The following is a 23,610-nucleotide window of genomic DNA, read 5'->3' as shown; positions in this document are numbered from 1 at the left end:
CTTGCTACTCAGTTTTAGAATGTTTCAACAGTTAACACATTTCATTACCTCAAATTGAAGGTATAACATATGCTTCTGGATTACAAATAATACCATCCAACATATTATATCCTTCATTTAATTCGATCTTGCATTAGAATCCATGCCATTCACTGCCAAACGTCACCTCGTTTCAGTACCTTCAGTACTTTGATTTAATAAGCAAAGTTTTTCTTTTGGGATAAAAAACACACTTTGTAATAAGCATGGTTGGTTATCATGCATCCATCTTCGTGGTAAGCTGGTCTGGGGCCCTAAACTTATACAAGCTCGCTTTTAATCTCTGTCTCATTTTGTCACGATATATCTTTTTAAAAAAATAAAAGTTGATACTAAGAACAGTGAGCTTGTCTCAACAGAATATTCAGTGTCGTTTGTTCATCCTCCCCATATATCTATTACTGTTGAGTGAATCTCTCAACTAGTCACAAATTAGATTCATTGAGAAGAAATAAGTATATACACAAGTATTTCATTTCATATTTATTTTGTTTTTATTCAAAGAATTTACATATTTTGGAAAATTGCCAGCAATTCAAATTTTTACCAACAAATTATGCAATGAATAATAGCTAATCATGAGCGTAACATGTAGATTGCATTTACCCCAGTGCCATAGCACAGAAAATATATACAATATAAAAAACATTTCTCATGCCTACACATCGTGGAATGAATGTGGATTTCATGTCCGTGTTTTCCAGTGGGAACAAATTCATACATAGAGCATGATGCATGGAAATCATAAAGATATGTGGTGCTATTTCCCAATCATCATAGCTCCATATTACAGAAGCTACAAGGCTTGGGACATGTAATTACTAAAAATAGTGCAGAAACTAGCTAGAGGATTTCTCTGTCCGTGTTGGATGGAATTATAAAACATGTGTTCAAAAAATCTCAAATACATGTTTTGAAAAGATTGAATAAATATATACTAAAATCTATGACAACAAAATGTTAAGTGAATTCCATGATTAACAAGCTTTTTATTAAACAAATTGATATTAATACTGATAATTTTGAGATCTTTTTTTAACTGTTGAAGTTTGAATTCATGTCTGAAAAGTTATTTATTTTAAGATGATGAAATTTAAGTTGAAAATGAAAGCAAAATAATTTACAAAAATCATAATTGTTTGCAGAAGGAAGTTGCACATAAATATGGAAATATTATACCAGTATTTCACATATCAATAAATGTGATTTTGACTAGAAATAATTTACATAAGTTATAATGACATATCACAGTTCAACCTCTAGCAAGCATCTTACAATGGGAGATAATTGGGATTTAACAAAAGAATACACCTTACAATGGGAGATAATTAGGATTTAACAAAAGAATGCACCTTACAATGGGAGATAACTGGGATTTAACAAAAGAATATTATGAAGAAAAACTTGCGAATGAAAAAATGTTTGAATTAGGAGTTTAAAGAAGCTTGACCAGGCACAAATGATTTACTAAATGAAGATAAATCTCAATGGGAAGTCATTGAAACATCGAGGATAATATTCCTTAACCCTACATCCCATTTAAAGATGCTTGCTCTGGGCACAACTAATTTACAAATAAATAAAGATAAATTAATAGCAATGAATTATTTACAAACAAAACACATTAATTCTTCAAATACTGTCACAATTAGGTCAAATCAGTCAACAATACACAACAATGGTCATTATCATGCTACAGTTACTTGAATGATGATGAAATATGATGGTGTGTAAGATTCATGGGGACTATATGTTGTGCATGAGATGATAAAAGTGTTCAATGAAAATGGCTTTATACAAAAATGTTTGCTTGAAGCTGTATTTTTTTGTGTGCGAGTGTCATGTTGTGAATCGGCTTAGAATTATTGTCCCCCCTAATGAATAAAAAGGCCCAAGGCAGGAAAGCTCATTAATTGAATGATGTAAAGGCACCTGAATTTGCAGCTTTGTCATGCAATCTTTGTGTTTAATCGCAGGATACAAGAGCCCTTGTGTCTTATCAGTGCAATGATATTGATTTCTCTGTCAAATTCAAAACAATCACTTTTTAAAACTATTTAAACTGAGGTTGAGTCATCCGGGATTCAGCCGAATCTATTTATCCACCAAATATGATGTATCTCATTGATGCCTTGTCATAAAATATTTGTGTTCTGTTGTCAATGTTCAGAGTTTGGTATGGTTAGATTGATTTTAATTTAGAGTGTGTAAGTAGAGTGGAAAAGTGTAAATGTACAATGATAAAAATATACTATACATGATGTAAAAATATATTGCACAATGCTTTTCTTTTCAAAGGTTCACACCTAATATTGCACCATTAGTTCCTAGGTGTGTTTGCCATTATTATCTTTTTATCACAGATAAAGTTTAAACATGAAAGTAAGATGCAGTCACTATCTGCTCACAATGGGTCTATAAAGCTTGCAAACCTCATCCACGAAAAAAACGCCAACTCCGCGGGATGTGAATATTGTCTCTATTCAGTGGATTAGAATTTGTCATACAAACTGTTTGCTAAGCAAACACCAATTTTTTGCTTCATCAGCTCCCAGAGACATTTTGCGCCAGTTAGTTCGACAAATACAGATTACAAATCTCTCTTGCTTTTTGTCACTGGACTGTGAATGCTTGCTTCAGGGCACTTTAGAGGCAGCTTAATTACAGCAAATTTTGATTGTTTAGTCCTCAGTCCACGAACTGCTCAAGCTGACACCCTTAGCAGTCAATGTAATTATAGAAATTGTCACTAGGTGGCAGGTTACTATTGCGGAATTCTGTGCTATTTCGGTAGGCAGGATTCTGGACCTCGATGAATCTATTTTTGTCCATTCGTCTCCGTCTTTCCTTCCACCACTTGAGACCCAGCAGGATTAGCAGGACAAACAAAATGACACTAAGCGTCCCAATTACTCCACCAATAATGGCCACTGAAAGTTAAAGAAAAGAGGATCAAAATTGTGTCATGCGTTTTTTGTTGGTTGGTTAAGTTTTTTGGTTTTTTTTGGTGGGGGTAGTTAAAAGTTGTAGGCCAGAAATGACTAGCATTTAAAAAAAAGTTTTCAGGCACGTTTTACCAATAAATATAATGAATTGCGGCTTTTCTTAATTTCACTGACAGTTTGAAGTTATCAAAGGAGAGGTATGTTGACAATTGACTTGTTGAGGTATATTTATGATGTTGTGAAAAGTAGCATACCAAATGGTAGTTTGTTTTCCTCAGTCTCCATTTTCACAGTATTTGTGTTGGTCAGTGGGGCAATTTTCTCCTCCTGGACTTCTCCCATCGTTGTTCGCTGTATAGATGGGGTGGTGGTAGTAAGAAGTGGTGGATCAGCTGTTGACAAAAGAACATTAATTATTGACAGGTATGGGGAAAAATTACCACACATCGATGCCTCATCATTACGCTAATAGGATCTTCACACATGAAAGTCAATTGTGGGGACGACTTAATTTTTCAAATATAGTTATCAGGAAAGACGAACAGTGAATTATTCAGTTCATTAGCAGTGATGAAGGAGAGTCTGCACGAGCCTGAGATTACACACCTTCATAATACAACCAGAATCCTTTGTGGTTTTCGATCCCATTCGACATCAGCTGTATGAAGAGTTCATCCCACATGATGGATATGGGCTCATTAGCCCGACGGGCACACAGGGTGACACTACGTGACTTGTCCCGGGCATAGAGATAGTCCACACACTGCACAGAACCGTTTGTCTCCAGGTCCATATCGATGACAAACAGTTTGATGGTTTGGGAGGGTTTGACGTAAATTCTGGCTGAGCAGTCCAGATTAGCAGGGTAGTTGTTGGGGTAACCAGGGCTTGCTAAATACCCTGACTGGTCCTTCAGGTCCTCCACATTGCAGATACTTTTCGTCATGTAGGCTGCAATTTTGAAAAATGGACAATTTTCATTTTCACTGAATATATTTCACCAATGTATCAAAAACTTTGAAATGTTAATGTTGAATATTTTGCTAAGAGTTGTAGAAATTTTGGTGTTTTATATAACTTCAGTTACCAAGAATTTTGAAAAATTTAAAATCAGATAGCCATATTTTAAATTTTCTGTTTCTTATTTCATAATACTTGTTATTGACGCAATTAAAGTTTTAAAAATTTGAGGAATTTCGACATGTTTTCATGAAATGTTACACTCCATCTCAAATTGCAATCAATAAATAATTAATTATAAATACAAAACAATCATTATAACAAAGGAAATAAATAATTAATTTATTCATGATTATAAATACAAAACAATCATTAAAACAAAGGAAATAAATAATTTTTTGTTCTGATGTATTCTATGCAAATTATTCCAATCCTGAGACCACACCAAAGGATTCAATTATTAAGAAAATCCCATATATTGTACAATTGATACTTAATATCTATGTATTAGCTGTGTCCAGACCATTCCCACCAGTATAACTAATTACCACATACCACAGACAATAGCCTGGGATCTGGTCCCTTTGTAAATTCTATACACTTATTGACACACACAATATTCCTTAAAGACATTGACATGAAGGCATGGGAAGTATCCAGTGGAGTATTGAATTAAAAAATTAAGGTATTGATTAATTATTGTGCTTGATATTAGAATTTGTTAATCAGGTTTATCAATCAGAGGTTAGGTCTGATGTCGGGAGAGAGGCCCCCAATGGACAGGGCTAGGTCTGTTGAATGTTGTTTTTGGAAGGCCTGCGTGGGAATTGGCGATGGGAACTTTAACGGCTTTTTAAGGAACCAGTGAGCCAATTGTAGTATCATCAGGTTTTTGGCATGTCGTAAAAAATCAGTTTGAGAAAGATTTAAATGACATTGTTGATACTTCAGATATGATCAAATTCTAAGTTCTAACATTTTTGAAATGCAGAGCTGTGTTCATTAGTTTTTAAAAAATTAATTTAAATTTTTTTTTAATTTACATAATTTATTATGTTTAGGAAGTTTTATATATTTGTGAATGTGAAAATACCAAAATTGATTTTATTTAAAGATGCATGCTGACTTAATAATCATAATTGTTTGAAAATTTCACCAAAGTGGGAGCTCATGTACAATCAGCAGCTGGTGGTATTCTGATCAAATTCAGAAAAATGGGCTTTGAAGATAGTGATATTCCTGAACCCCGTTAATGGAGCTGATTGATTGTGAAATCCAACAAAGTAAACTCCAAGGCTATTTATTGAATAAATTTATTGTCCTAAAGTATGAGTGCATACCAGCATATAGACCTAATCCTTTGATTTCAGTCAATGCATTGCAAAAAAGGTGATTTAATTTTGACACCTGCTGTTTCAAACTATTGGTTCAGTGAAGTAATCGCAATTAAACTTGAGGAATGAAATGAAGTCTTTGTTGGTTGTGCTGGTTGCCTTGGGGACATCTGTTGCTGTATGTTGGCTATGCCTGATTGGGAGCCTCCATCTGCAGACGGTGACAGATGGGGGACCCTGGCCAAAATGGAGGGAAAACAAGGACAGTTGTTAGATAGTGATTGTAATTTTAGGAAATTTTATTCATTGGTATAGATTCTGTTGCATTGATTTAATAAATTTATCAAGTTTTTTTCCCCTCTTAAAATCAAATGTAAAACAAACAATATTAAAACTTTTTAAACTATGAATTTTCAAGATTATGAGTCACAGTATGGTTGATGCTATTATTTTCTGCTTTTAAACAAAAGTATGGCATATGCTAATATGTTGCTGGAAGTGTGGAACGAATTCAAGTTGTACATGAAAGTAGCATGAACCCTGCACTTCTGACCTATGTGTAAAAATTGGGATTTAATGTAATAATGGGTCACATGATGTGGAGAAACTCATTATTAGAGTTTTCACTGTCCTAGTCAGCTGCAGCAGATACCAAGCCGTGACTCTGAACTAGACCCCTGCCCTGAGGTCGGGCAGCTCACAGTAGCATAATCATTAGCAGAAAGTGATCTGCACAGACAAGATTGATGGTCTTAGACATCAGAATAAAGTTTCCAAAGAATGCCAAAAAACTTTGAAACAAAGCCTTTGTGGATTATTGCAGGGATCTGTAGGGGTGTAATTGAGGTTAGGCCTGTGAAGATGGAACTACAAACAAGACATGCTGTATAATTGTGTTTAACTGACAGGTTTGAAGATTTGTCTTAGGAAGAACTGAAAAAGGGAGGGAAAAGTAGAAATCCAAAGACTGAATTATACCTGCATACCATAGTATAAACTGATAATTGACAGATTTATATTGTAGAAGAGTAACTAAGGTTTTATTTAAAATTCACATTGATATAGATAGCTCACAATTGCTGAGTTTTGGTCATATTATTCCATTATGCATTCTGCAAGAAAACTGGTTTCTGAAGCTTGGTTTTGAAATGAATATCAATTTCATGTGCAGGACTGAACAATGGAAGATTTAATTATTGATTCACCTGTGGAACAAATTTAAGAAAAGCTCCATGCTCATTACTTCACATAGAAAATTATCGGAAGATCGATTGGTGTGCGTAATATTCTTCTGCATGGAGAATATGTCTGAAGGTGTTGGTTATCTGTGGTTATAAAATTTTATGCATTTTTGAGAAGGTTGAGTTTTAAATTGAGTAAAGAGCTTGAGAGAAGAGAGGAAAGTTTGGGTGAGCAACTTAACGCTCACCCAAATTGTGAGGGATGGAAAGAAGGAAAAGGTCCCTGCTGTGGCAATGAGCAGCTTTAACACATTCACCTCCAAAACACAGCTAATAATCTCTCTTACTTCATGTAAGGGTTAATAATTTGTAAATAACATGTGCTGCTCAAAGAGTGCATCAAATCATGCTAATGTTAGATAAAAGCAAAGATTCCATTCATCTTAACTCCTTTCATTTGCATTTCTTTGACTGGTTTATGTGGGTATGTATTACCTGGCACACATTCGTAGTCCACTTGGAAGTAGGTACTCTCTTGTTGACAAGATGGAATCTTGCGACCGAATCCGCCGCTGGGTAGGTTGATGCTGCATGTCTCCCTCCCCACACAGGGGTAGTTTTCATGTTCGGTGTAGATACAGTCCCCCGGGGTGTAGGAGCACCTATTCATTGCATTGTAACCAAAAAAGACTTTGTGGATTCGCAGCATCGTCCGTGGAGCACATTGAATGTCGATTTTGCTTGCTCTGGAGAAACAGGCACTAGCTGAACTGATTTCACCTGTCATAAAGAAACAAGACCTGAGTGCACTATGTTAAAATAGATTCAGATGTAGATTCTTCAAAGATTTCAATGATAGAGAAATGAACTCCTATTATTTTTTTTTTATTGATGGAAAGATTTTAATTTTCGAAATTTCATAGCTGTAGTTTTTGTATCTGGTGAAAGGTGTTTTGTAGTAGTTGTGTGTCATTCACAAAAAGTATTATGTTTATATTAACTGAAGAAATGAGTATATTATGACACATTAGCAGTGATCTTGTAAATTTAATAGATATTATGCTTAAGAAGTTTAAAGTTTGTTGTTTGGGCTTGTAATGCTTTGTATTGGTGAATTCCCTATCACAATATTTAGTTCTCACAGTCTTCATATGTCTCTAGTGGATATACAAGTTCATAGTCAACAAAAGAAGGTCTTTATCTCTAGATAAACCCAATAGACAGCATTGTCCGCTCCCACGATCTTAACAGGACATGACAATTATTATTAATACACTGATTAACTGATTAAAGCGTCTCACAGAATGGTACAATTTAATTTCAAAACTAGATTACCGTAAGAAATAAGTAGATTTTCTCACCAGTATTGATGAAAGTTTATGCAGCTTATTAGAATTGGTATTGAATATTTTTGCATTGACTTCAACCCAGTTAATTAGGGATAACACATTTCCTTATTATGCTACATACATTTTTAGTTCTCAATATACTTTATTGTTATGCTAAAAATCAATGTTAGATCTGGCCAGGAAGCAAGATTTAGCTGCCAAAGCTTCTGCTAATGTGGTGTTTTGGGGTGTTTTTATTTTATTTTTTTATGCAGTAATCAAATTTACTTCAGTAAAAAAAATTAGGTTTTTTCGGAATTTTTGTTTGGGTTGTTTTCTACCACTCCAAAAAAGTTTGATTTCTGATATCAAATAATTTCCAGCCATAAAACTCTAGTTATTTTGATTATTTGAACAAAAAAACTTTTTGAAAATAAAATAAATAAATTAAAAGTGAGGTTTATTTACCTGTAACAAGATCCAGTAAGCTGATGATGAAAACTGTGGTGGCAATGATGAAATTGGAAGCCATTTTTTGTAGATTCTCAAGTCACTTAAAATCTCTCTACCTGGAAATAAATTGAAGTCCTTCTTAGATGATGCTACCTGGTCAGATTGTAATCCTAAATGTTGTCCTATGCCATCTGCCTTCAAACTTTATACCCAGGGGTTTCGGACACAGCTCAGTGACTGCAGATTGATTGTCTAATTAATTCCACTCTTCAAAATAAAATAATGGACCCACATTTTCATGCAGTTATCATCAAGTGGTTCTTACATCAAAAGCTCGGAGCCGTCACTTGGTCTGATGAGGGGGAGGAGCTAAGTACAGAATCTTTTGTACCAGGCACGCGTAAAAGGTTCACCGGGCTTCCCTCCTGTTTTTTGAACAAAATTTGAATAATTGATTAAGCTTTGTATTCTTCTACTGACAATGTTTTCCATCTGTCAGGATATTTTTAGCCCAGTCTTTTAATATTTGGAGATCTGTTGCTTTTGCTCTTGTCAGTCGGTGGTAGGGGCGGGACAAAGATAGTGTGCCTGTATGTTACCTGTGTAAAATAATCACCTGGCCACGCGACCAGCTGTCACGGTAGAGTGATTCCCCATATAGACTCCTTACCACAACAAAGAGGCAGACGCGTGCTGATAATTACAGTCAGCAAGAGCCGTTAAAATACTTTGAAGAAGAGCATTATACTCCTAGCACATGTTGATCCTTAAGACACAATATGCCCAGCAATTTCCAAAACCTTAGCCAATCAGAATTGGGAGACACATCTGAACAAAAGAAACGGCGCGTGGCAATTGTGCACCTGACATTAGATTGTGACCCTGTTTACTTTAGAAATCTTTCTTCAAAGGAGAATATCAGTTTGTCTGGATAAGTGGACCATCAGAAGGTAGAAATATTAAACCTTTGCTGTCACCTGTCCCACAGACTAAACATCAACAGTTGGTAGGCCGAGGAACTAGATTCTACTTCACAGCTGTGGGATATGGGACATCACATTCTCTAATTCTTATAGTGTACTATCCTGCACACATACCAGCATTAATAGTGTAATGAACCAGTTTGTTTACAACCCTTATTATTGATTCATAACCGAGTTTCAGTTTTTAACACAACATCTGTACCATGTGAGGGCTGTCAGATGAAGAAAAAATAAATATAATAAATCAAAACCTCGAGGTCAATTTGTATTGATGATTTTTTTTTTCCAATGTTGACCAGGTTCGTTTATGATTCATACAGTAATTACAATGGTTGCGTAAATGACATGAATTGAAACAAAGAATTTATTGCCAGGAGAAATACTTCGAATGAAACCTAACACAAAATCAAACCTAGGGGATCAATATTAAGATGATGGTTAATCGGTGCCCCTTGAGTGCTAGAACCTGTATGATGTTGGTGTAAAACATGAATTGCAACATTCTTTTCTGAGATTGATTAACCAGAATCATTATACTGGTATAATTTTAGGTTAATTGACACAGCAACTGTATTTGAGCAAAAACAATATAGCTCTGAAGAATTACGTTACAACCTTATAATTTTGATAAGAATCTGGGCAGTTTCAGTTTTGTGTTTTTTACCCGTGCTTGAAAAAACGAGTTTTCTTTGTGAGTGCCCTCCCAAAATCCGTCATCACACACCTGCGCTTTACCAACCATCCATAATCATGCTTTTGTTCTGTTAAACTGGAAAATGAATCCAGCGACACCTGTATGCAGCCAAGGTCACGGTCTTCTGATTTCCCGCTTGTGCATGCCACGATTTTGGGCAAACGTGTGTCAGCCATCCCCTCTCTCAATGGAGGAAGGTATCTTTTAACTCATTAAAGAGTTAAATGACAGTATCAGTTTTATAACAAGTCAAGTCATATTTTTATTCTGAATTATTAATGGTAAATTATAGTGCGAGAGACATTGAAGCCTGAATTGTTTGGAGGGACATTGACTTTTCGGTAATGATTAAACAATAAATGTATATATAATATAATGTGTTGTATTAATTGACTTAAAACCAGCAGAATTTTGACACTGGAGTGACATGTAAATTTCTCATTTGAAATACTTGTGATACCCATATTCATGATAGAATATATCATTATTTTTAAAATTTCTTTCCATTGCCAAGTTGGAAACTATATATTTATAGAAACATTTCATATTTCAAAGAATTCAAAGGGGATTTTACAGCAATCAAATTACCTCTTTCTGTTAATCATTTATCAATTATTTATGAATATGAGTATTTAAAATGATGTTTCTCAGAGGTGTAAAGCAATGGATAGCTTTGACCTATTGTCTTTTGCGACATATTGGTTTCTGGGATCATTGTGGCTCTTGTCATATTTTGTGATATTGCCATCAGAACAGATTGCAACAGATAAGCTTGATAAGGCATCCATTACACACTTCCCTTTGTCTCCTGTTTGCTTCTTATCTCCTGTACAATGGACATCCACTTTTAACAATGGGGACGCGTGGCAGATTTGCGCCAAACCAAACAATATTCCAATGTTACAAAGTTATGATATCATAATAAGCTGATTATATCGGCTGCTGATTGCTTTATAATTTCATAACCTCTCCACATTTAATAAATAGCTACGTCTATTTGATGAGTATTTTGTATCAAGAGTTATTTGGGGAATTTCATTACCTCTTTACAAACCTGCAATACCGTATTATAGGATTTCCTTTTGCTATGTGACGTGTGCATACAACGTATATAATTTACCAGTTTCATCTGAATGCAAAATGATTGGTTTGCACTATTATTTTTGTGTGGCTAGCAAAGCACAGCAATATCTGGGGATTACAACATTATTGTCCATTGTGTGCCCATGTGTTTGTTACACCCCAGAACACTGAAGGTGTCTGAGATAGGAAATTGGTCAGTACTTGGGTGAAGGGTTGTTTAGATCACTGATGGCCACGCAGGCGAGATTTACATTAATGAATGAGAATCAAATGCAATTTCATGAGGTATAATGCTCACACAGCAAGGCAGATCTGCTTTCTTAAAGAATCCTATCAAAATTAGTGTTAAAACAATTTAGAACTTTAACATTTGAACACAATACAAATTTAAAGCACATGTTTTGCATTCTGTTATCAAGCTCTTCCTATGATTTTCTTCTCATGTTAATTTAGGATCGCAGCTCAAAGAATCTGAGCTTTTATTATGAAGTCCTCGCGGCAACCATACATAAAACCCTGAAGATATTGATATCGATCTTTGTAAAATGCGTTAAATAAATCTTTAGATATTTAGTGGAATTATTGACACTTTTGTTTCTGATTGGAGCATTGATTTTGTTACGGGATGTCTTATTTGTTTAGCATATGGGCCCATTGTTACAATCAGCAAAGACAGAACTCAATTAGAGCACAGAGGAGAAAAAGTTGATAAATATTAAATTAATGGAAATTTGACCAATTCTCTAGAATTTTCTGCATGTGTGAGATTAGAAGCCAACATAATTGGGTAGTTCCTCATACTTTTTTCCAAAGGAAAATGAAGGTTTTTGAGCAAAGCTGATGTATCTTGAGTGACTCCATTTTCCCACTAAGATAGAAGTTCTGGTGCTATTTAATGCCTGGGTGATTGATTTCCAGGAAGATTAAGCTGATTTTCTAGTCGTTTATTGCATCACACATGCGATTCTTCATCACACCTGCAAATTTCATTGAGAGGAAGTAGAATGGGTTTAGCAGAATGTTTCTATTTAGAAAGCAATCCACTAGTCTAGAGCAGTGATGGTGAAAGCTTCCTCAACGAAGTATACAGATTTATAGATTGTATATCCAAAGAAATGTTAGAAAAAAGTAAATCTCATTATAATTTTATGAGTATATTATTATGTTGTGTTTTATTTGCGGTATTAATGATTATTCAAACTCAGAACTGAATTTTAAAGGCAATGACAGAATTTTCTCAATATCCATTGAATGCTAGAAGATTATGAGAAGCCTTGCAGGACTAAGACAATAATATTACTGGTTTTTACTGACCAGCACATGGGAGCCTGCTTTGGATGACCCTTTGGCCTCCTAATTAATTGGATGATAGCTATAATCACTCAATACATTGCAGTGTCAGGTGACCTTGATGCATTGTTTTTTCCCCCAACATGGCTATTGTGGTTCTCCCTGTAAACATAACCTCTGTTTACACAGGATTACCCAGTGCTAATTATCAGCTGACCATTATGAACTGAGCAGAGGCCTCATTATAAGTGTTATTGATATAGCAGTCCTTTGTACAGCTGTGTGTTTTCTGGAATCCAAGAGTGACTTGCACCTGATCTTCTCTACCCAAAATGCCATGAGCTTTCAACAGAGCCATGGTCAGTTTTATGCTTGAGTTGGTTTGTTGTTGGTCTTCATAACTTTTTAAAAATTGACTGGTATAAAAGATAGAAACATATTCACTAATCTGAAATGTCAAGGTCAAATCTACCAACAGGTAAAGATGAAGGTCACGGGTTAAATAAAGGGAATTAGGCATGGGCCAAGGACATAGCATATAGTTGTGCTATTTGAATTTGCAGCTATTACATGTAAGTTGGGAGTGTGGTGACCATTGATTCATCATCTACCCAATAGGGACAGTTTGTGCAATACAAATGTATTGTTTGTGTGATATACAGGTATCGCTATATCAATGAGCCCTAAATGGGATTAACACATTTTGGTGATGGATTTAGCCCCGGTAGCTTGATGGCAGCTGTGCTGTTGGACATTTGATTGCTGATAATTGTTTTTAAGTGGTAGAATTTGACCCCGTTTTGGTATTATTCAAAGGATGTCATTGATCTGTGTCTGCAAATGGACAATTAGAAAATGACCTGGTTATTGAATTAGATTGTCACACTGACCAGCCAAGGTCCACCTGTCAATCAGCTGTAGCGGGGCCAATGATCTAGTCATCTGCTTGCTGTAATAGGTCCTTAATGAATCAATTCAATGCTTAGGGAATGTAGAGATTGGGAGAACTTTTATGCTGCATATTAAATTGATATAAAAATCATCTGTAAATGTTTGTGGCATTTGGAAAGTGAGATTTCATATGATTGGGATAATTGCATCGCATTTATTACTTAGAGCTTCTTTGAAGTGCATAGTCCAACATTTGAATGATATAAAGAAGATTTTGAGAGAAGTGAGCTATAGAATTTGGGATGATTTGGTTTGTTTTTATGTTTGCAGAAAACATCTGCAAATGAATTGTATTCATTTATTTTTCTGTTGCCAACTGCTTTGTGACAGATATTTACACAATTCCTACAAAAACATTTGGCAATGGGGGCCCCCTTTGTTTACAGGATAGACCCAAGGAATGCCAAGCAATGCAGCACCGGTTGGTGATACCTAGTTTTACATATTATTGTAGGGTCTTGACACAGATTTGTGTTATATAGATCACAAAGTACATGTGTATTTACTGTTACCAAGAATTAGGATATTTGCCATTTATCTGCCAAGGTGTTCAGCCATGCCAGGAATTTACTTGGCATAGTCATGACCTTTGAATCCAAAAACCGGGAAGTACAATGCCTTTGTTAGTGGAATTGAGATATATAATATTAATTTTGTCGCTGAAGCCATTTCCACATCTCATTTCCTTTGGATCCACTCCTGGACATCCTGAATGTTTATTATCTATGTATCTTAAGTTTCAAGTATTGAATGTCAAAATTTAATTTACAGAATAGAGCAATTGATTGAGACAATGATCTCTAATACTGACTACTTGTACTTGGCTCATTTTCTCCAAAATACTGTGTGTTTTGTTAGTCTCTCTACTGTACAGGGTGTGTTTCATTAGTGTAATTACTGTACAGAATGTGTTTAGTGAGTGTCTCTACTGTACAGAGTGTGTTTAGTGAGTGTCTCTACTGTACAGAGTGTGTTTAGTGAGTTTAATTACCAATCTGGTTGGTTGTCTTGAAAACAACTTTCAGGTTTAGTTTGGCTTTCCATAATGAGACTCTTTTACAAAATCGAGATGGTTATGCATTACTATGACACCACCAAGTCAAATTCTCACCTGCTGTTTAAAAAACCCACATATCAATCCTAATTGTCTCATGTTCAAACAAACAAAATATTGATTGAACTTGCAAAAATCACAACATGTTGAATGTTAAACACACTCTGTACAGTAATTACACTAAACACACTCTGTACAGTAGAGAAACTCACTAAACACACTCTGTACAGTAGAGACACTCACTAAACACACTCTGTACAGTAGAGAAACTCACTAAACACACTCTGTACAGTAGAGACACTCACTAAACACACTCTGTACAGTAGAGAAACTCACTAAACACACTCTGTACAGTAGAGAAACTCACTAAACACACTGTACAGTAGAGAAACTCACTAAACACACTCTGTACAGTAGAGACACTCACTAAACACATTCTGTACAGTAGAGAGACTAACAAAACACACTCTGTACAGTAGAGAAACTAACTAAACACACTCTGTACAGTAGAGACACTCACTAAACACACTCTGTACAGTAGAGAAACTAACAAAACACACTCTGTACAGTAGAGAGACTAACAAAACACACTCTGTACAGTAGAGAAACTAACTAAACACACTCTGTACAGTAGAGACACTCACTAAACACACTCTGTACAGTAGAGACACTCACTAAACACACTCTGTACAGTAGAGACACTCACTAAACACACTCTGTACAGTAGAGACACTAACTAAACACACTCTGTACAGTGGAGGTATCTCAAATTTTCTCCAAAATGAGCAGGATGAAGGAGTGTTATCCATTAGATCTGCTTTTAACTAACAGTGTGACTGAGTAATGCAGACTGCAGTTGTTTCCATTAGATCTACTTTTAACTAACAGTGTAACTGAATAATGGAGACTGTTGTTTTTAACTAACAGTGTGACTGAGTAATGCAGACTGCAGAGCTGTTTATTTGTACGGATTGTCCGTATTTTCCACGGATTTTAAAGTCAAAATACGCTCTACGGATTCACGTTAAAAATCAATGATTTTCCACGAATCTGGGGAAAAAATCAGTTTCCGAAATTTGCTGATCAGTATGATAAAGAAGCTTGTCAATTGAATTAAACTGGTTCCCTTCTGATTGGTACCAAGGAAAGAAGCGAGGTCAATAGCGAACCAGTTTAGTCAATTGAAGCTTCCATTGTTTAAAGCACACCATTGATATTGATTTATGTCAAACTTTTTAAAAAGCATGGACCGTATTCACGTATCAACACTTCATGAAAGTTACGTCCCTTGTCCACCATCTCCCAGATAAAAATCGTATTTCCCTACGTTGACCTTTGTAATTTTCCTATCTGTAGCTTTGACATCTGTTATTTTTCCATCAATTGCAGTCAACTACAATAATGCCCCAGATTGGGGCAACCCATTAACTTGTATGAAAACTTGGTAATTGGCTAAAATTCAAAGTAATAACATCTTACATTTGGTAAGGTAAAGAAGGAAAACTTGGTTTTTCACCGATTGACCTTTGGCTGACCCCGCAAAGGGACGTAACTCGCGGTGAAGTGTTCATACGTGTATTGGACAGCAAATGTCAGATTGACGAGAATGCAAACGAAACATCCAAATCCATTCAGAGGTTCAAAACAAGAAAAAAATATGGCCTAATTTTAAAGATGCATACAGAGTGCTTTGACCATGCCTCCAACAACCGAAGAAAGCAGATCACATGGTGTTTTGCAGCGTATGCAACACGGACTACAGCTGCGGTCACGGAGGCGAAAATGACTGCTACATGTACATACCCGTTCAGTGTAAACAACATAAATACCTATCGAAGCTGAAAGTGTCAATGACAAGATTTGTGGATATTTCTAACAATTCTGAACTTAACAGCGTGCAATAATTAGTAAAGTAAATGGTTTGTTTAATTCAATATGGTGTATTTATTTTCGTTCCATTTTTGATCAAGTTCAAATTGTTTTGAAACTAAGGGATAAATGGTATGGATGTAGAGAATATAATTAAAACAAAATTTATTGAACAAAGCAAGGTCAAAATTATTACACCTGGCAACCTTCTACAATGAGAGAACCTCATGGACTATAAAAGAATTAATTTAAATTTATTAAAATGCTATGGTATTTTATAAAATATGACAAATTTAAAGAATGATATAAAAGCTTAATAATTACACATGACTACTAATGTAAAATACAAAAGCAACAGTAAACAGCAACATCCTATTTATATGACAACAAGTTGTTCATATAAACAAGGGTTTAACAACTCGCGTAGCACTTTTTGTGATATTCAACTTTTATACTGACAAAGTGCTCAAAATACTGACAACTTGGTTCTAGAATACTGACATCAGTCAGACGGGGTAAACAGGTCTGAGACTGATGTATCTATTAGATCTACTTTTAACTAACAGTGTGACTGAGTAATGCAGACAGTTGTTTTTAACTAACAGTGTGACTGAGTAATGCAGACTGTTGTTTCCATTTGAAGGTGTAGATCTATTGTACACTTTCCACAAAATTAACTTTTCTCATCTAATGATGTATGGTTTATATCTTCATAATCTCTGAACTTGTTGAGAACCAGTGGAAAAGTTAAAAGTGTGAATATATGGTTGGGTCGTTTAAAGATCCTCTTCATCTTAGTGGCATCCAAACCATCTGTTTATGGTGCACATAGATGATGTTTACCCCCCTTGGGTCTTAGGTGGGTCCACAATAGCTGTCTCAAGTTTTCAAGAGCAATAAAGCTAATTGTAAAATTAATTGCAAATGAAATGTTGTGTGTATTATGCAGACTTGATGGAACCTGTGACCTGAGAATCAGGTGATAAATATTTAAAGAGTCCAAAGCTGTCAATTATACCAGCATTCTCATACTGTATAGTATAATGGGAGTCTGGGAGACTCAAATAGATTTACTATTCCAGTGTCTTTACCTTTAATATCTCTACAAATTTTAATAATAGCTATTTCCTAATGAATGTGTTACAGTTTTCTTAACAATGCATGTATAAATACAGATAAATATAGCAGGTCTATTTTGATGACTGTGAATTCCAACAGAAATGGTAGTAGAATGTAAATATAACATGCTTCATGAACTAGGCCTGTGTGAAGCATTGCGGTTCATACCCTTATGTATTTCAAAAATGAAATTCATTTCTTAAATACCAGTTACCATTCTAGTATGCATTCTAAAGACAGTTAGTGTTGGTCAAATTAGACTCTTCAGTTCAGAGTGGGGCTTAAGTTAGGGATCCAGGTGTATGAGGTTTCAGAGCACAGTGACTCAGGTGAACATTGTAGTCCATGGGCCTCTTGTTACGAATAGCTTAGAGTCCCTCTCTGTATATTTTCTTGTTAGTAAAACATCATGAGAAAAAAAAATAAAGCTTGTAATTCTTATTTTTAAAAGTAAATGCACAAACCAATATCCATCAATCGCAATATGTACGAGTGCATTTGGCAGAATTTCTGCTTGCTGAAACCTTTATATCTATAGAAGTTTTGCTGTGCAGATAGAATCTCAGTGTGCTCCCTGATTACAGACATTGTACAATCTATCCCATTGCATCACCAAGACAAATCAGTCATTACATTGATTCATTTCTATGTCTGACAATTACATTTGTACTCTCTGAATAGAAAATGAGAATAGATAAAGTTGTAAACTTTTCTGATAAATCATGGGATGTTTAGAGTATAGAATACATTAAGTTGTTACCTCTGTGGCCAGCTGCTCGCTCCAGCAGATATTTAGTATTAACTCACACCTGGCTGCTTATCCAATTAACGACCACAACATCCCCTATATTAACTGAAGGAGCCAGTCCATATATCACATCCAGAAATCAATTCTTATAATTGCTCAGTTTTTGAAAATACGAAATCAATGCAGTGTAAATAGTATGTCATTCTAGAGAATAGTATGGTATAATTCATTTGACGGCAGCGTACCTTTCATTGGTCATATTCAGCTCTAATTGTTATGAGTGAACATCCATTGATCGGAGGACATGATCTCTATTGAAGATACTCAGTTATTTATTTTTGCCTCCTGTTGCTGGCTTAATGCATAGCCATATTTTAATACTACCATATTATGTCACTGTAACAGCCGTTTTATAAAACCCATGGGATCTTTATTGTCAATATTTGCCAATTTTATTGCTGTTGGGGTGGCTTCTAGATTTTCCTTAAGCCTCAATCAAAATTGTCACTTGAATTTTAAGATCTCAAAGGTCAAGGCCAATATAGTAATGGTTTTTCATTTGCCTTTTAATTATACCTATCAGACAACATGAATCTTAGAATTGTTGATTGGAGAGCATTTCTTGTTTTGTCTACAAAGTTTTTAAGTTTATATCTGTTATGCCTGTTTTTTAATATGTTGAAGTAAAGCATTCTTGATTTGAATTTTGATGGAATAGGTCAACATCAAGACTTTAAAATTTGATTAATTTGAAATGATAAGAAATGTGTTCATACTAATTTTTCTACATGTATACTTTTTATCCTTGTTTAGATTGAAATATGTGAATTTGTAAAAATAAATTTCTCTCTTTAATTGTTGCTTGTTTAGAGAAAGTCCTCTGGATTTTCGATTTACTCTTGAGCTTCATCTTGATAAAAAGATTGAGGCTTTATTTTTATTTTTATTTTTTTTTTGTATGAATACAAGCCCGGTGTACCCAACTGCACAAAAGTTAGTTGAATTTAACCGACAGTTAACCTGTATTTGTCCTCTTTAATGCTATAAACTGAAAGTTAACTGTGTTAGATTTAAGCAACTGTTTTGTGACTGGATCCTGTACTTTAAGATTATGATATAACGAAATAATTTTCAAAGTTAGTTTGAAATTCACTTCAGCTTTCAAAAACACTTGTTAATGTCTGATACTTAATCACGGATAAGTAAAAGTTAGAACACATATACAAGTTTTACGTGGCTGAAATTCCATTCTGTGTGAACGTTATAGCTCTAATTCCCCCCAATTATAAATCGTTACATGGCTGCCGAGGAGTTGCTATCAGAGGGATTTATGTGTGTGTATACTTTGTTCTTCAGGTACATTTTCATTTGAAGATTAATAACTACTGATTTTCTTCAAACGTTGCCCACATTGGATGTGAGCTTTGTATCAGGTGGCCAACATGAATTATGTTATTTTGGAGATAAACTTACTTATTGATGGCAATAGGAGAAATGCCATGTTTTCAAAATATTTAGAAATTGAAAAGCAGCAGAACAGAGTTTCCTGAGCAGGGGAAACATATTGTGGTAAATATGGCAGATTTAGAAACCAGCTGGGCTCCCAATTGTTATTATAGCAGAAAATCTGACATGGCTCAAAAACATTGTTCACGTAATGATACACCTGTAAAGTATTCTGGTGATGGCTAGATCATGAAATCTCAACTGCATAGTTATTCTCTTTCTCTCTCTCTTTCTCTTTCTCTCTCTCTCTCTCTTGAAGACTAAGCAGATCAGCTGAACTAAAAGCTTACCTTTTTAAAAAAATATTTTTACACTAAATTTCCTCTGCAGCGTCGAAAATAAAGCTTCATTTTATGAACTTCACTAAGTGATAGGAAAATAAAGCTTCATTTTATGAACTTCACTAAGGATCACTAAGACTTCAGTATAAAGGGGAAACCACCCTAGCCAAGACAACTTGTTGGTATATTAATTTCTTAGGCTGCTGAACTTTGATCTATCAAAATAATTGAAGGAGACGCCACTGAGATGTGTCTCTGATTATCGTGCAATGCCTCCACTATTGTTTATCAACAGACTTACCTCTGATTAAAGGTATAATCCTCTAATTATAGTGCTGGCTTAAGACCATGTCTACAGATTCCAAACCTTAGGACTTCTCCTTCATGTTGCATATATTGTCTTTATTATAGAGATATAAAATTGTATCCAAAAACAGCTGCATAAAAAGTTTTGGTGAACCATCTTTGAACAAACAAATGTTACAAAAGATAAACATTTTGAGTTTTGTACATATACACTTAGTGTACCAGCTGTCATGAAATGAAGCCAAGATGAATGTACTATATTTGGAATTTTCAGGTCTCCTTTTTTTAAAATGACAACTTTTTTTATACAGTGCATTTTTGCATCATAGATAAAAAAAAAGTTGCTTATTTGATTCGTATGGTCATATTCCAAGGCAATTAGACATAACAAAATGTAAAGATACAAATCACAGATATTTGTGTAAGGTTTCAGAAGTTGAAATACTCTGGAAGTGACTGAGCAAAATGAAATCAATTACATTTCACTTGCCTATTTTTTTCAAAGATAAATCAACTTGCCTTCCTTAATGAATAAGAAGCATTTCAAAAGGAATTATGGAAATATTTAAGATAAAGGAATCATGTGCATCTAAAATATCTCATCATTTGGAAGATCTGAAAGTGCGTGCATTAAATTTCAATTTAAAAGAATGCACAGCATGTCATCCAGGTGTTATCAGAAATTCCTTAAAATAATTGAAAGACCTTATCTGAAAATGTTTTAACATGCATGCATAATAGATGGCAAAGAGAGTGATGGAGATTTTCCATGAAATATTATCTATTTTGGTGATAACCTAAATTGTGTGATGAATCCATTGTCTGGCTCCGAAGGTATATATACCAGGAAATTCCTGGAAGGGGGGAGTTTTACAAAAGATGCCTCCATTGCTGCATTAATATTGATATAGCTGCAGATCTAGTAAAATGTGGAGGAAAATCAGCTTTCAAGCTCGGGCTCTCTGATTAGTAATCTTCATTTTCAAGAACTCATTTAAGAACTGCAGTAAATTTGCAATTTTTTGCAGTTGATCTTCATCCAACAGGAAATTCCTGTTTCATATTTTAGGTATAATTTACTGCATGGTTTGTTATTATTAGTTCCATATTCTTCAAAGTTCAAGCTCCTCTCTCCAAGTAAAACAGCAAGAAAACACACTGTAAAACTCGACTCTGATTTTGTGGGGTTTTGACGCATGCAACCTCTGTACATATGTCCAAAAAATATGATATTCTTCAACATCAAGACAAAATATGAAGACAGACACCATCACTTAGAAACATAGAAAGAGGAAGAAGAAATCAGTCACATTGATAAGGCCACGTAAAACACAATGTAATCTATTTAGGGATCTTGGATGATAAATTTAACCTGCAAAAGACAGAAGAGGAAAGTTATTTTTCCCCCAACTTCATCCATTGTAAGGAACAAACAGACAGGTTAGAAGGTTTATACTCATCAATCAAAGCTATAAAAAAGCTGAAGAAGAGCAGGAAAGTGTAAAAAGATTCTCTCAGTTGTCAGCCATGTCTTCGTGGAGCATGACATTTGATGGGTGGAACAGTAGTGAAAATGCAATATTGAATAAAGTTTGAACGAAAGAAGATAGGAGTTGATTTCTTAGCCATTCTGAGATAATGGCACTACATATAGATGTTGGAGACAAAGGGAAGCCATTTCTTTATAAGAATTAATCTTCTTGGGAAGTTTTACAATAAATTTTCCTTTCTGATAATTATTTGTAATTTATCAGACATTGGTCAATTTTAGAAAGGTTTTAAACCAATTCACTGTGTTCCTGCCGACTTCAAACCGTAATGAGTTCCTGTAGAATGTTTACATTGAAACATACCGGGGATACCTTTATCATCACAAAGGTGTATCTGCCTGAAGGATTACATCACATGTAAACTCAGATATAAATCCTGAAAATATATCATCAAGGTTATAGAAAAAAAAGCAATTCTCCTGCATAAAATATGCAATTGGTAAATATTACAATTTATCTAAGTTACTGGTAGTGCAATTATTACATTAACTGCCATTTCTTTGAGTGCTCCGCAGTGGAGACATTTATTATAACAGTACACCATGGTGAGAAAGAGTCAGCTGATAAACAGCTGATTCTGATGACAGTAATTGCATTGTAGTTGCCAACCATGCAGTGGCCTTTTTCCAAATCACAGATAACACAAACAGACAGACTATGCAGGTGAAAACACGCTCTACAACAATCGGTATGCACTTAATGTTGCAACTGCTTAAAAATCGCACTATATGGGGGGGGGGGGGGGGGGGGCATATAATATGCTTTGATACATACACCGCTAATTGAAATTTAAAGAACTTGGAAAAGTTTAAATAAATACACTGCATTGTAGAATGAATAGGTCATGAAATGTTTTCCTTGAGTGAGGGGAAATAATTTGCACACAAACCAGACATTGTAAAGGGGTAATCTATTTACTCTTAACAATGTTCAGCTAACATAAAAACATGACAGGCAGAAGTTACTGCCTTGTTTTATGATTTTGTACAAATAGCAATATTGGGATCCAGAAGTAAAATTTGGCAAAGTCAATTACAGATGTGATGAAACAGTTGCACTTACCATGTATCAGGGAGTCCTTTCATCTTCTGGGGATGTAGAATTCCCTGTCAGACTGACTGTCCACAGAGGGGAGGATCCAACCAATACATCAAAGGCAGGGGTGTCAGCAAATAAAGCTGAATGCTGTCGCCACCCAATAGCACCACCAGATATCAGTCACCACCAGTCAACACACACTGGTCACCAGAGCAGTAGGAATAATACTGTCTGATCTATTCTGACCCAGAATTAGGGTGCCAAGTTGGAAAGAAATTATACTAAGGATTTTCCGTGGAAGTTATCACATTGATATAGAGTCCAAAATCCACACTACGGAAACCATTCACTTCAAGAGTATTAGTTTGATGATGCTCAATAGTTTTGTTTCAGCTCATTCACCTGAAGGTCACTGCAGTGTCTTGGAGCTTCTCTCCCTGCACTCAACAGTTTAAGTGTTTCTTAATAAGCTATCAAGTGTTTCACAACTTTTTACAAGAAAATGATAACTGCCGTGTTGATAGAATTCGGCTGTAATTTTTCTGTTTGGTTATATATACTGAAGTTAGGTAATGATGATGAATGTTTGCACCTGAATCAGTTATAAACATTGAAGGATGAACTTGGAAGGTAGTCAAAAAAGGGGAACAGTGAGGGTGATAGGGGAATGGAATGGTGCCCAGGATCTGTCAGAGACCAGACTGTGATTGGGATAATTTGTTCTCCAGGATTGACAATTCCTGGTACACAGAAGATACAAATCTTCCACTCTCACGATTGGTAAAATTTGGCATACTTCATCGCAGGAGCTTGATGGATGATTAGTCTCAGTTTTTCACAAAACCCTTTGATCACATGTCTTGTTTGTGTACTTAGTGGTAAAAAGGACTGGCAAGGT

At 35.0% G+C, this 23,610-nt stretch overlaps 2 protein-coding genes across 7 annotated transcripts in view; one reads left to right on the top strand and one right to left on the bottom strand.

Moving 5' to 3' along the window:
- Positions 1-23,610, top strand: part of LOC125677368 (activating signal cointegrator 1 complex subunit 3-like) — a 129,765-nt gene that overhangs the window by 90,332 nt on the left and 15,823 nt on the right. The window lies entirely within an intron of this gene.
- On the bottom strand, positions 510-23,295 carry LOC125677372 (uncharacterized). 5 transcript variants are annotated; one of them, XM_048915411.2, is made up of 7 exons: positions 22,737-23,286; positions 8,566-8,665; positions 8,256-8,356; positions 6,955-7,239; positions 3,591-3,935; positions 3,239-3,376; positions 510-2,969 (listed from the first exon to the last, which is right to left on the bottom strand). In XM_048915411.2, exons 3-7 carry the CDS (start codon positions 8,317-8,319, stop codon positions 2,758-2,760), a joined length of 1,044 nt encoding a protein of 347 aa, XP_048771368.1. In that variant the 5' UTR covers positions 8,320-8,356; positions 8,566-8,665; positions 22,737-23,286; the 3' UTR covers positions 510-2,757. The 5 variants fall into 5 exon arrangements, with proteins under 5 accessions (XP_048771368.1, XP_048771366.1, XP_048771367.1 ...); XM_048915409.2 differs by lacking the exon at positions 8,566-8,665 and having other exon boundaries at positions 22,737-23,295; XM_048915410.2 differs by lacking the exon at positions 8,566-8,665 and having other exon boundaries at positions 8,256-8,507.

This window comes from Ostrea edulis, chromosome 3 (genome assembly GCF_947568905.1).
Source record: "Ostrea edulis chromosome 3, xbOstEdul1.1, whole genome shotgun sequence".
Classification (NCBI taxonomy): Eukaryota; Metazoa; Mollusca; class Bivalvia; order Ostreida; family Ostreidae; genus Ostrea; species Ostrea edulis.
The sequence above is the reverse complement of the archived record's forward strand: the minus strand, read 5'-3'. Positions and strand labels throughout refer to the sequence as shown.

Coding starts and splice junctions, on each gene's coding strand:
- LOC125677372 (XM_048915409.2), bottom strand. CDS start 8,319: ATGGCTTCCAATTTCATCATTGCCACCACAGTTTTCATCATCAGCTTA. Junction 3,377..3,590: donor ATTCTGGTTGTATTATGAAG/GTGTGTAATCTC, acceptor TTTTGTCAACAG/CTGATCCACCACTTCTTACT. Junction 2,970..3,238: donor GGAAAACAAACTACCATTTG/GTATGCTACTTT, acceptor TTTAACTTTCAG/TGGCCATTATTGGTGGAGTA.